General features: G+C 35.8%; 1 protein-coding gene across 1 annotated transcript in view; it reads left to right on the top strand.

Annotated features, from left to right (window-relative positions):
- The window catches only part of LOC446176 (alpha integrin subunit SU2), an 86,889-nt gene extending 74,164 nt beyond the window's left edge, over nucleotides 1-12,725 (top strand). Inside the window, 9 exon segments of the mRNA XM_041622897.1 lie at nucleotides 4,147-4,226; nucleotides 4,539-4,628; nucleotides 5,411-5,528; nucleotides 6,133-6,297; nucleotides 6,600-6,824; nucleotides 7,474-7,590; nucleotides 10,172-10,297; nucleotides 11,840-11,920; nucleotides 11,922-12,725. Of these exon segments, the coding sequence (XP_041478831.1) occupies nucleotides 4,147-4,226; nucleotides 4,539-4,628; nucleotides 5,411-5,528; nucleotides 6,133-6,297; nucleotides 6,600-6,824; nucleotides 7,474-7,590; nucleotides 10,172-10,297; nucleotides 11,840-11,920; nucleotides 11,922-11,966 (1,047 nt within the window). The 3' untranslated portion in view covers nucleotides 11,967-12,725.
- Nucleotides 12,726-14,364: the final 1,639 nt, after the last annotated feature.

Raw genomic sequence — 14,364 nt, 5'->3', positions numbered from 1 at the left:
TGCCTGATTTTATCGATTAAATCCATTATAGTCTGGTCTGTTAGCGTCAAAAATGCCCTACTTGTGGACACGGTGGACAAAAGCATGATTTTTTCTCCAGACCTTTGTTTATGTATAAGAATTAAGAATGGGGTATGCTCCAAAAAATCTGGCTGCAGGAACAGTGAAAAAATGGGTGAAAATGTCCGAATTTATGAGTTCAGATTTCTCTGATATATAGACTAGCGCTAGTGCAAAACTCAATAGCAGTGCATTATTTTGCATTGGATTAGTTCTTGAATTCAGACCCTTTTTGAACAGATCTTCTGTTTGTCCTCGCATCTCAATGCACCAAGTATCTGAATGAAGATGCTAACCAAGCCGAAGGGTGACGGTGGAGGGGGTTGAATGTTGGTGTGTATGTACATATTTTGGTCTTGGGGTAAAGGTGTGCAAGACACATTTTTTGCATGAGTTGGAAATTGTGTTGCCATGGTAACAGTGTATTATTGCAAAAATAAGGTAAAAATCTTGCAGTTAGAACCAGTTCCTCTGTTTTTAACCGATTCTCATGAAATTTGGCACACACATCGGTCTTGAGGTGAAGATGTCTAAGACACACTTTTGTGTGTCTTTCAGAAATCTTGTTGCCATGGTAACAACATATTATCTGGTTAAAATTGGGGAAAAAACCTTACAATTCAAACTGTTTCATCAGTTTTCAATCAATTTTCATGAAATTTGGCACACACATTGGTATTGAAGTAAAGATGTACAAGGCACTTTTTGTGTGTGTTTCCAAAATTGTGTTGCCATGGGAACAACATATTATATGGTAAAATTTAGGTAAAAACCTTGCAATTTGAACTACTTCATCAGTTTTTTTTTTAACCAATTCTCATGAAATAATTACGGCTCACACATTGGCCTTGAGGTAAAGATGTGCAAGAACCTTTTGTCAGAGAGTGCATTGCCTTGGTAACCACACCACAGAAATATGGGGAAAACTCATTGTGGATCAGTCTACTTCTCAGTTTTCAGCCTGTGCTCATAAAAGTTGACACAAATATTCATTTTGGGTAAAGATTCATATTCAGTATTAAAAGGGAATCAAGCCTTGATCATAATGTTGTGTGCATGGAAAAGGAGAAAAATAAGAATAGTGAAAGTTTTAAAGAAATCGGACAAGCAAAATATAGTTATGGCTGCTTTAAAATTAAGATCCCTAAGGCTACTAGTATGTAGAATTCAAATTGGCAACTGGGTAAGTAAATTATGACAAGGTGTGGGGCCGCAGGGACAACTTTCCCATAAGACTAGTAGTTATCAGGATTTTTGGTTTTCTCCTAAATCCCTATTCCATTGGGGCCGTAATATAAACCCGGTAGTATGTTTTATGTCCTCATGAAAGAAAGATATAATGGTAAAACTTTTGAAAAAAGAAATTTTAGCTAATTAATTATTCCAGTACATGGAAGAGTGGTCCTTGCCTTCTTAAATCACTGTGACATCACATATGCGGTCAATTTGAAGTCTTCATGGGTATAGTGATTACCAATGTTTATAAGTTTAATATGTTCACAACTTTGTTATGGTTTGTCCGATATTGTTCAAACTTTGACCTATAAACTTGTCTGATTTTTCATTTTCTTCTAAAAACAAGTATTTATTTGGGTTTGATTCCCTTTATAACGTCATATAATAGCGCAGGGTATTAATCACCTTCAATAATATTTATAGGCTTTTTTTTGGGGGGGGGCGGAGAAGGTCCTTAAAAACTGACAACATAAAAATATAGAAGGTTAAAGGCCATGACCATGAGGAACTTAAACACTCTTAAAAAAACACCCCTTACATTTTTTATTGGGGGGGGGGGCTTTAGAAAATTGCCACATAAAGATTAAAATGAAATTATAACGACTAGGAACTTAACCCCCCCCAAAAAAAAAAGGGAAATCCTTTACACTTCAGCATATTAATTTAAAGCCTCAAACATTCTGCTTTGAAAAAAAGTTTCCGGTGTCCAATTAATCAATGTTTTATTTGAAGCATGAAGCAGGGGCTGTCACAGAAATATACTGAAAAAATTAAATGAAAGAAAACATGAGGCTAAAATCTATTGTGCACATAGGTATATTTTTGATATGGTATGTTACTGAGTCATGGATTTGCAAGTGAATTTGTAAACCAAGTGCAGATATTTTTGTATATATTTATATTTCTATAATAACTAGTTGCATGATTAAAGGTACACTTTAAAATATGTCAGAAAAAATATACTTAGAGACAGAAAACAGAAGGAGATGGCATGGTGAAGCTCAAAATCAAGAGTGATGTGAAAGTTAAAAAGAGTAGGAACGGAATATGAATAAGACTGAGTAGGAGAATATAAATAAACAATGGTTAATTGGGTACTGTAAACAATTTTTTTATCAAATCAGAATGCATTAAGCTTCAATGAATGGTCTGAAGTGCAAAGGACTCTTCTTACCTTTGAAGGGGGGGGGGGCATTTTCTGCTAAAATGTATTATCAGCCCCCTATTTTTCGGGGGGGGGGGGGGGTTAATTTCCTAGTCATAATCCATTAACTGTAATTTTAATGAGGTCATTTTCTAAAGACCCACCCCCCAAAAAAAGAGTAATATCTAGCTTTAAAAATGCATTGACCCCTGAGGGACAAAGGTGTAGACTGGTTTGAGCATGGGGAAGTAGAACTAAAAGTGGTATGGGGAGGGGTGCACATCTTGGGGAGGTGGAACTAAGGTTTGGAAAATCAGCTGTTGAAAGTAGAAGGGGTACACATTTTGTTTTGCTTGCCAGTGTTGGAACTCCTCTGCTTCAGCAGAAGGTTTCATATTCACCCAGTGTACCTCCAGCCTATATGCCCTTAAGGGGATGTATTTTTTAAGAGTGTTTATCATTTTTATGTTTCTAATGGCCACTGCCTTTAACCTTCTTTGATGTCAGATTTAAAGGACTAATCCTGCCCCTTCCCCCCAAACCCAGAAATATTAATGAAGGTGATTAATACCCCCATATCCTAATGCAGAGAAGACATTTAGAATTTAATATGAATCTTTACCCTAAGATGAATATTTCTTCCAATTTTTATGAGCACTGACTAAAAACAGGGGAAGAAGTTTGATCCACAAGTTTTCCTACATTTCTGGCTATCATATGTGGCTACCCTGGTAATGCTCTATCTGACAAATGCAAAAAAAGGGTTCTTGCACATCTTTACCCCAAGGCCAATGTGTGAGCCGTAATTATTTCATGAGAATTGGTTAAAAAAAAACTGATGAAGTAGTTCAAATTGCAAGGTTTTTACCTAAATTTTGCCATATAATATGTTGTTCCCATGGCAACACAATTTTGGAAACACACACAAAAAGTGCCTTGTACATCTTTACTTCAATACCAATGTGTGTGCCAAATTTCATGAAAATTGATTGAAAACTGATGAAACAGTTTGAATTGTAAGGTTTTTTCCCCAATTTTAACCAGATAATATGTTGTTACCATGGCAACAAGATTTCTGAAAGACACACAAAAGTGTGTCTTAGACATCTTCACCTCAAGACCGATGTGTGTGCCAAATTTCATGAGAATCGGTTAAAAACAGAGGAACTGGTTCTAACTGCAAGATTTTTACCTTATTTTTGCAATAATACACTGTTACCATGGCAACACAATTTCCAACACATGCAAAAAATGTGTCTTGCACACCTTTACCCCAAGACCAAAATATGTACACACACACCAACATTCAACCCCCTCCACCGTCACCCTTCGGCTTGGTTAGCATCTTCATTCAGATACTTGGTGCATTGAGATGCGAGGACAAACAGAAGATCTGTTCAAAAAGGGTCTGAATTCAAGAACTAATCCAATGCAAAATAATGCACTGCTATTGAGTTTTGCACTAGCGCTAGTCTATATATCAGAGAAATCTGAACTCATAAATTCGGACATTTTCACCCATTTTTTCACTGTTCCTGCAGCCAGATTTTTTGGAGCATACCCCATTCTTAATTCTTATACATAAACAAAGGTCTGGAGAAAAAATCACGCTTTTGTCCACCGTGTCCACATAATTCCGCTAACTGACCAGACTATTACACATATATTCATTCTTACAATACTACCACAATTTGTTTTGTTTCCAGCTTGAATTTGGCCTTACTCTATCGACCTTCCAAGTCAGCGGGGATAAAGATAGCATAGAATTTTATTTCAAGGCTGAAAGGTGAGTACACAAATAACTAATTTATTAAGGGTGTTACCATAGTTTCATTGTGATATTGTAATTTTTGTTTTGAGTAATACATGTAGTGATAATGATGCTAATAATTTGGGGGAATAATAACGATGATAGTTGTGATTACGGAAAAGGATTATGAATTGTGATAATGATACATTTAGTGATGATAATAGTCTAAACAGAATTAAAGTAAAAATAATACTAACAATAATGATAATACTAATGAAGTTTATAGATACCTTGCTTCTGAATATCTAACGAAATTATATATTTATATATATATATTTTTTTCTCCAGTGAGAACAGTGAGGATCCAAACACACTAGAAAACAATGAGCTGAATATGACAGTACCAGTTACTGTGGATTGCACACTCAAGTTGCTCAGGTAATAAAACTAATATGTAATTCTTCTTTTCTTCCCATTTTTATTTAGGTTTATAGATGATTTCCAGGTAGGGAATTTTAGATCATGTTCCATACCTTGATTGTTTTCCTCTCATTTTGACTTCTGTGGAGTATTTCATGAAAGGATCGACTTGTAAAATTTCTCATCCAACAAAATCTGCTTCATCCGACAGTAACCATAGTAACAGTGCTTCTCAGCCAATCAGAACCAAGCATATTTGCCATATATTTTGATTAAACACCGGTAATGATATTCTGTTTTTAGAGTTGCCTAGGTCATGGCATTTGGTAAAAAGAAAAGGTTTAACTTTTTAAAATATATCGGCCCTCACTCCTCAAATTGGCAACAGTGATATTTCTGTATCTTGAAGTAATGAATATGACATGAATTAAAATGAATGATATTGTGAATCCAAACATGTCGACTTGCTCATAAATCCACACAATTCCAATGCTTTGCTAATTCAAATGTAATGATAGGTCAAAAGGTCAACAGCTCATTTTAAACAGTGCTTGTATTCTCAGGAAAAAATGCCTTTTAAATCCAATCATTACTATATTTCAGTAATAATTATTATTATTTAGGAATGGGACAACAGAGCTATTGTATTCAAAAAGATATTTTTTCCCAGAATTTTTTTCTCTCTCCCCTCATGTACTGAGTCAAGATCAATTGTATTTCAAGTTTCTTGAAAAGCAGAATTGTCGGATGAATTTGACAAGTTCTAATGTGATCTGTCTCATGTCTTCATTTCACGACAGTGCCTCTTACCCAGAAATTGTGATGTATAGTACACAAGAAGACTACGTTGTTCCACCCTTCCCTGCTAAAAATGCATCAGAAGCAGACATTGGTATGGAGGTGATGCATCTTTATGAGGTAAAACAAAATCCTTGAAAAAATATGTGGTGTGTATATTGTTTATACCACTGGCGGATCCAGGTGGGGGGAGCACAGCTGGCTCATGCCTCCCCCTCCCCTTTTAAGAGGCACAATTAAAATTTTTAATGTAAAAATTCAGTTAAAAAAGAAATGTGCCCCCCCCCCTTTTGAAAGTGAAGACCCAAATTTGTTGTCGGGGAAAATGTGCCCTCCCTTTTGAAAAATCCTGGATCCGCCCCTGGTTTATATATGACAAGCTACCCCAAACCAACAATTAATCACCATGCAAGGAAGGTTCTCTGAAAATAGCCTGAATAGTAATTTGGTCTTCAAAAAGTAAGAATTAGAAGATGAGGTTGTTTGAAAAAGTAATTCTTCTTCATCCTAGCATAATTTGAAGTTGTAAAATAAAATAAAGGCTGAGATATGAGAGTTTCTTTGACACAACTTTTTTACAAAAACAGTTTCTCAGGTCCATTAATGAGTTTGCGGATATCATTGAATGTTTATTGTGTGCATGAGTCCAATGTCAAGGGTGACCTACAAGAGAAAACTGTTTCAAATCAAATAATTTTCTTACTCAAATTTGTGATTGTTGCAGGTCCGGAATACTGGGTCGAGCAATGCTGGTGAGGTTTCGCTGAACATCCAATGGCCGCAGAAAAACGAGGATGGAGAATACCTCTTCTATCTCTTAGGAATCATGACAGAAGAAGGAGTGACATGCCAGCTCACTCAGGGAAAGGCCAATCCAGAGGGAGTCAAGGTAAGGATACAACTGGCCAGTGGATTAGCTATATTTGGTGTTCCTCAGGGATATTTCACAGGACCTGTTTTATTTTTTAATGAATGTAAAGAAAATCAGACCCAATCCCATTACAAATCTTCTTTATTTTATCATGAGGTGAATCATAAACAAATGAAGTAACCACCTTTATACGCTTGCATAACTTACACATAATGCTTCTGCACTGTAACATCTTGAGTGAAATGTATTTTACAAATAAATCTGCAATTATGTGTAAAGGGAGACAATTAAAACTTTACTTTCTTTTTTTTTACAATCAGCTTGAGCCAAGCACAAAGGCAAAGCTTTCCAACTCAACAACACAAGTCAGCGGTCGCAAGAGGCGTGAGCCCGAGGTCGCCGAAGCTCTAGCCCAGACAGACAATGTAATCTATTGTGCTTCGGATTCATGTGTTCTCATCAACTGCACGATAGATGAGATCAACGCCTCTAAAAGCAAAGTTGTCCGCATCCTAGGACGCTTCTGGGAGAGGACATTCCAACAGGTACTGTGCAGGGGAAACATATTTTCAACAGGGCTTTTTACCCCCATATCATTTAGCACCAGACAACATTTTTTGATTAAACTAAATCCTCTGGCAGTTTGTTTGGCTCTTTTGCAACTTATGAGGAATGTTTTTTATCCTTTTGTGATTGGATCTCCCATTGTGAACCTCTTTTTGTTTTTGTGTCCTTAAAAATTTTAGGGCAATTTCATAAAACACATACATCCAGCTCCCTATAATTGGAAATTTCCTGATATGACTTGACTCCACTGTGTGCTTTGTATAAAAAGGTTTTATGCTCTCTAATCTTCATGGCTTTATTCGTTCATGATGGGAGTAAAAGATGGGGGTAGGATGCACAGAAATATTAATTCTTTTATTGAAATGCCTCTTAAAAGAGCAATATCTAATATCAGCAGCATGCTCTTTTGATTTGGTATTGGGATAACACTGCCATTTACGAAGATGTTAAGCAATTTTCCCCATTCAAGCATCCTTTTTCATATACTGTGGGACAAACCTCTGCAATAGATTTAATGCATATATAGGGTTAGATAAATCTTATTGACATGTCAAGCCTTCTTGATAAAGTTATGATATCAGCAACAACATGACAATGTAATTTATTTTTTGGGATGTAATGTTGTAGGCCGTTAGCGAGTTGACGCCTGTGGTACAAGCAACAATAGCATCCAGTGCATCCGCTGCTGTTAAGACGATTCCCTACAACATCCCTCTGCCTAGGGACTTTAGTGACTCAACCAAGGTGAGTTAGTGATATTTTGGTAATTAGATCCTCCATTACAAATCTGAAAGGTAAAGACCCCCCAACAAAACTGAATAAGTAAAAAAATAAAAAAAAATATAAATAAATAAATAAATGAATGAATGAATGAATGAATAAATAAATAAATGATGATTAAATTACTTAATTAATTTATTAAACAAATAAAAACTAAGCAAAAAAATAAATGAGAGTAAGCAGTAAAAGATTACTTTTGGTACTTTTTTTTTTACTTAACTCAGGTTGATCTTAATTCAATTCAATGCACTTTTGTTCTCAATTTCAATTCAATTTGTATATAAGGTACAAATCACAAGTAAATATGTATGTCATAAACTCTTAGGATCACACACCCTAACAAACCAGCTTCTTGAAATTTAGAGGGATCCATAACAAATAATGACAATGGAGTGTGATTTGAGATTCATTTTCTCCTTTAATATGGAAAGTAACTTTTGTTAACTTTTCATATTCTCAGTAAAACCATCGAAAAATAGCAATGCACATCTGCAGTACAAATGTTTTTTTTTATTCCATATGACAGGGCGCGACAAACCCGCTTGCCCGCTTGCCCGGGGCAAGTGAAAATGACGTGCGGGCAAGCACCTCTCAAAGTCAATTGCCCGATCGGGCAAGTGGTTGTTGCGTCTTTTTTTTCTGTACCGTACCTCGTTTTTCCATAAATCATCCAAAATCCACACTCAAAATCATTAATAAGCCTTAAAAAATAGCGAGTAGCGCAGTTTCAAATTCCGAAATTGCGTTATTTTTTCTGTACCACGTATTTCCATACATGGTACCAGGTATGAAAAAAATCAACGCAATGGCCGGGAAACAGTTGAATGTAGTATAGGGGTCCATTATGACTACCACCATGTGCAATTTCTAATGCACATTTTCCCCCTTCCGATATCACAATTCTGTGATAAAATAATTAGAATTACACAGGAAATAAATCACAGAGTCTCGCATTGGTGAGTTGTCATGTCATTCGGCTTTGCTTTTCAAAACGGCCTATCAACATCCAAAATAACTTGCCGTATTTGTTAATTATGACTTAAAATTCATTTGTTTCCCTTTTTGAGGGGATGAGGTAAATATCAGACAATAAATCATCAAACAAAGCTCCATCTATTTTACAAGGCCGGCGGGAGGCTCACACACGTGCGCATACTAGCTAGCCAGTCTGAGCTCTGTCTCTCTGCTAGAGCTCTGGGGGACAATTCGCTCAGTAAAGGCCTCAATGATGGTGATTTTCTGTTTCAGACAGAGTTTACATTTCGGGTATATTATTCAAAACTTCCAATAAAGTTTGATGATTTCTTCATTGTCATGTATATTTAAGTTATTAATGAATACATTCTCACCAAATTTAGACTCCCCCATAGAGAAATGCAATTTTCGTAGAAGTCTGCGTTTTCAAAGAACTTCAGGAAAAGTTAGGGTATGTGGGCCTTTATTACATGGCCGAGTACAGGTTATTGTACTGGAATAGGCGAAGTAGAAATTAGATATTGAATTCATTTATATCAAAGTTCAACTCACACTCACACCCACACAAACACACCCTCACACACACACACTCACACATGCACACACACACACCCAAGATTCTAAGCATAGTGAAAAAAATTACTTAAAAATCATACAATATTAAACAATGTTACTAATAATTCATTAATAAGTGAACAGGTATTCCTCAAAATAGAAAAAAAGTAGCATGTGAAAACATGTAGATAAAATTATTGACCGAATGGAACATCATAAAATGATGAAGACTTGATGGTTTCCAACTAATTTTTTTTTTAAATCAAGGAAATATGGAAAATAAATGACCATTTCATGGATTTAAAGATGCAAAATGTGAAATTTTAGCCACTCCACTTTTGATGATAAAATAATTTTTTCCGAGTCAATAAAGAGCTGAACATTTTTCACTACAACTACGGTAAATGAAAGCAATTCTAAGGAAATATGTTACGCAGGTAGCCATTTCATGGATTTAAAGATGCAAAATATGAAACTTTAGCAACTTTTGTTGAAGGGTTTTTTAAAACCTTAAATACCCATAAAATATCGATTTTTTTTTTCTCCAAAATAAACGTAAAGACTCAGGCCTACGTTGCTGAAAATATCCTTTTCAATGTGTGTTCTTTTATACTGGACATGATTCTCAATTGTTATTTTGTATACCTTAATAAAAATAAGAGTAGTGCCGTCATAATGAAAAAATTATTTGAAAAATTGGGCAAGCAGTTTTTTCTATTGGGCAAGCAAATTTTTTCATCACTTGCCCAACAGGGCAAGTGACGAAAAATTTTTTTGTAGAGGCCTGCATATGATGACCATTTTCGTACTTCTCTAAATGGTCAAGTTAATTGGAGTTTATCCAATTGCAGTTCATTTGCGGTGGCGATTTTGTAACTCACAAGGGCATATTGAGAAAAAAATTAGAGGTTAATAGCCGGTTTCTCCATTTATTCTTTCCCCAACCCCTACATCATGATGTCATGTGTGTTTTTGTCAAGTGTATAATAATGAATGGATTATTTGCTTTCTTCAGGCATCGACGTTGGTCACGACCGAGGAGTTGGTACCACCGGTGACCCCCATCGCTTGGTGGATCATTGTAGTCTCAGTTCTAGGCGGTATCATCTTACTGCTAATCATTATCTTAGGTTTATGGAAGGTAAGAAGTCATTTTATTATGTTTATAATATGTCTGTAAAGCGCTCAGAGACGTCGTTCTGATGTATTAAGCGCTATATAAATGCGGAATATAATTATTATTTTCCTTTTCTATTTAAATGTCATTTTGATCTCTTGAGGACTCACAACCAGTCTTGATTATTAGAGGAAAGAATTATACGTCTAATCTTCGGTTTCAAGATGATATTTTTCATACATCTGCCTCTCTTTCATTCTCTTGATCAAGTGTGAAACACTTATAGTTTTATCCTCTATATCATAAATGTTATTAGAGCATAAACATTAACTTGAATAGTGACATGCACAGAATGTAGACATGCACTTTTGTAGGATTTACCAAGAGTTAAAGTGAGCTTTAAACGTCTGAGCTTCATATAAAATGAGACCACTGCTAAAGAATTTTGAGCTGCCTGTGCCTCGATCCTGCTGCCATGTGTGAAAGGTCATGTACATGTACAAATAGTACGAACAGGGGAGCGTTTCATGAAAGGACTTGTCGGACGTTTTATCTGACTAGTCCTGTTTTATCAGACAGTTACCATAGTAATAGTCCCTCTCAGCCAATCAGAATCAAGGAAAGTTGTCAGATCTGACAACTTGTCGGACAAAAATGATGATGAAACACTCCCCAGAAAATAAGAGTTTTAAGAGTCTTCCTAAAGGAGCTGTCACAACGTGGAGCATTGTGGCCCAGTGGATTAGTCTTCTGACTTTGAAACAGAGGGTCGTGGGTTTGAATCCCAGCCATGGCATAATTTCCTTCAGCAAGAAATTGATCCACAATGTGCTGCACTCAACCCAGGTGAGGTGAATGGGTACCTGGCAGGAATTTATTCCTTGAAATGTGTGTGCGCTGTAATCTTAGTAATTATGGCTGCCAAGCTACAGCTGGGGTAATAATATCCAAGTCCTTTGGAAGCGCATAGTGACATTATTCATAATGTGATATGCGTTATACAAGAACTGTATATTATCATTATTTTTATTGTTCCGTTCAAGCCTTGCGGTAACTATTTTTGCTACCTGCTAGGCCGCTAGTCTCTGCACCTATCTCGCAGGTAGTTGCCCGCAGAAGCGTACGCACGTCTGATTTGCATGCAGAAAAGTTTTGAACATGCTCAAAACTTTGTTGCAGGCAATCACTCACAAGGCTTGCATGGAACAATGGGACAGCTGGGCCTTTAGTAACTAGTTAAGTGCTTTGCTTCACTTTATGAAGCATGGAAGGAATGGTTTAGAATACAAGACCAATAAATTTTATAAAAATGATTAAAAATGGTAAATTAAGAGCTAGTGCCATAAGAGCCCATGACCAGGACATATATTACTTGATCAAGACAGGCAAATAAACACAAAGTATCAAAAAACACAAAGTTATAAAGATTAGAATATATTCATATGCAGCTCAAGTAGCTCAAGATGGAAAAAATTAGCCCAGAAAATTTGAACGGTTGGTCTTTATGTTTTCTGTTTTGCTTTAAAGCACTTATCAAAACTTCACCTTTTCTCCTTGTATTTGCAGTGCGGCTTCTTTGAGAGAAAGAAACCAGGGGAAGAGAAGGAATATGCACCAGTCGCCTCCGCAGATAAAGATGGCCCACCATCAGATGTATGACGCTCCTGACTGCCTGATATTAGCCAGCTATTAACACCTTCCTAGTTTTATCTCTTATTTGAAATGATCTTGACCCTTGTTTGTATGTACTATGATAAGAGTATTTCTTCTTCCTTGTGTGAGAGCAATTGCTAAAGGTCAATGATGCATCTTTCGTCGCCGTGGTGATGGAATCTTGTCCCCCAAATATGTCAATTTTTTTTCAGCGGATTTGACAGGTATAACTGCCATATCTATAAAGTGCTTTGAGATGTGGTTTTGATGTGTTCAGTGCGACATCAAAGCGTAATAATAAGATTTATAATATTTTGTTTGTATGATGGCAACCCCCGTTTGCAGAGTGAGAGTTATTTTCATTCCTGTATGTTGTTGAGTTGATGAATGCCCTATAATAGGGCATTTGAATTGTGTGGTCCCATGGTCAGGGCGTAAAACTATTGATATCCTGGTTGCTTAATAACACGCATTTCTGCTTTCTCAGCTATCCAATTTAAAAAAGATGCTATAAGAAATCAATAATAATCTAGGTCACTACGAGAATTTAGCATGATCTTGCTAGGCAAACTCTCAGTTCTTAACCACAAAATTATGAAGAATTACCAGAATTGAGCTACAAGATCTTATCACCTTAATTTAGAAATGGTGCAGAAATAAATGTGGAGTTGCCTATGTTTCCTAAAGTCTCTTTTTGGCCATTAACTCTGCACACTAAGCTTTCTAACGGCACAGTACCATATATGTGATGTTTACCGTAGTCAAGCATTATATTATCTGAGGTTTTACCTTCAAGATATAAAAAATAGGAGATTCTATTTGCATACTTCGATAAAAAGTGTTGAATGTTTGATTGTGACTAAGCAAGGTCATATATCGTGAAGTGTGTGCACACCTGTTAAATACAAGTTCATAAGGAATGTCTATTTTTACTAGAGGAAAGATCATATACTGAGGTACATGGGATGAAGACGCGTAATAAAATGAGACCAAAGTTATGGAGCATAAGTTGATTGTTAGCAGTGATGTACATGCTCAAAGCAGTATGGACCGAAGTTGGTAGGTTTCCTGTGCATCTTATTAAAAGCAATTAGTTGAAATCAGGATTTGGACCATGGCTTAACAAAAAAAACAACCTTGGTTTAAAGTAAAATACAGCTTGTATAGGTCTGATTCTAAATATTGAGCACGCAATGTTGTCCTAGATATGCCAATTTTACTCAGAATCATAAAAAATGTGTGAGTCACTTGTGAGATTTGAAGAAACAAATTATTTAGCATAGAGTATCGAAGCGATGACCATACAACATTTTCAGCGTCTTTGATAACATAACTTGGTCATTCAGGAATATGGGTCATGAAAATGTTGAATTGTGCAAAAGGAAAGTTGATGAAATCACATTTCGGTACTCTATAGATCCAATGGCCATGATGTGGTATCTTTCATATGTCTTTGTGAGTGATATTTATTCAATATGTTTATCTGTACATATATGTTTTCAAAAATAAGACAAAATGCAACATTGCAGGGGTTTGAACCTGATAATAATCATGCTATGTATTACATTAATATGAAATGAAATGAGTATATATATAGATGTATCTGTGTGATGATGATAAATATAGAGCACAGCATTTTTTTTATACCCTAATGGTTGAGGAGTGTTGTTTCTTCAATGTTGAGATTGTATTATGTTTAAATTAGAGGTAAATTGCTTTCCTAGCGATGTTATATTGGAGTTTTAAAGCATCACAATGGCATTTTTTAAAAATCTTATGAATATAATTAGCAAACCTGGAGATAAGGAGCAAAATGGATCCTTTGTGAATATTTGTAAGTTCAAGATGTTGACATGATTTTCAAATTTAGTATGTAAGTCAAAGTGTTTACATATGAATTGGTTCTGAACTGAAATGTACTATTTATCTTAGTGTAATTCAAAACAACTCCCTTCTCGATATGTGCTGCAATTTGTTAGCGTCATATTGATCTGATTCTTTCATTTGGATCGAATTTTCCCATGAAATCTGTTTTTTCTGTTCATTTTTACAGTCTAACCCCTCTACCATAACTTCCTTGCTCTAAGAATGGTTTCCTTTTTGCAGCAGAATCATTATAAATCATTTTTTAACTGATTGATTTAATAGAGACATTTAGGGCCCATTGCGAAAAGAGATGCAATCCAATCAGATTTTTAAGTAATCTGTCCGGTGTTTCACGCAGAGATAAGTGTGACTCAGAGTAGGACTTCAATTTCAGTTGCATGCGGTATAATGATAATAATAATATTCCGCATTTATATAGCGCTCCATACATCGGAACGACGTCTTGAAGCGCTCTACAGATCATCAGTCATCAGATCCTTGCATTCCCACATACAATTTATGCACCTTATCCACTCCCTTGGGAGTTCCAAGACTCATTTGCTAGGCATACT

Source organism: Lytechinus variegatus, chromosome 13, assembly GCF_018143015.1.
Source record: "Lytechinus variegatus isolate NC3 chromosome 13, Lvar_3.0, whole genome shotgun sequence".
NCBI lineage: Eukaryota > Metazoa > Echinodermata > Echinoidea > Temnopleuroida > Toxopneustidae > Lytechinus > Lytechinus variegatus.
The sequence above is the reverse complement of the archived record's forward strand: the minus strand, read 5'-3'. Positions and strand labels throughout refer to the sequence as shown.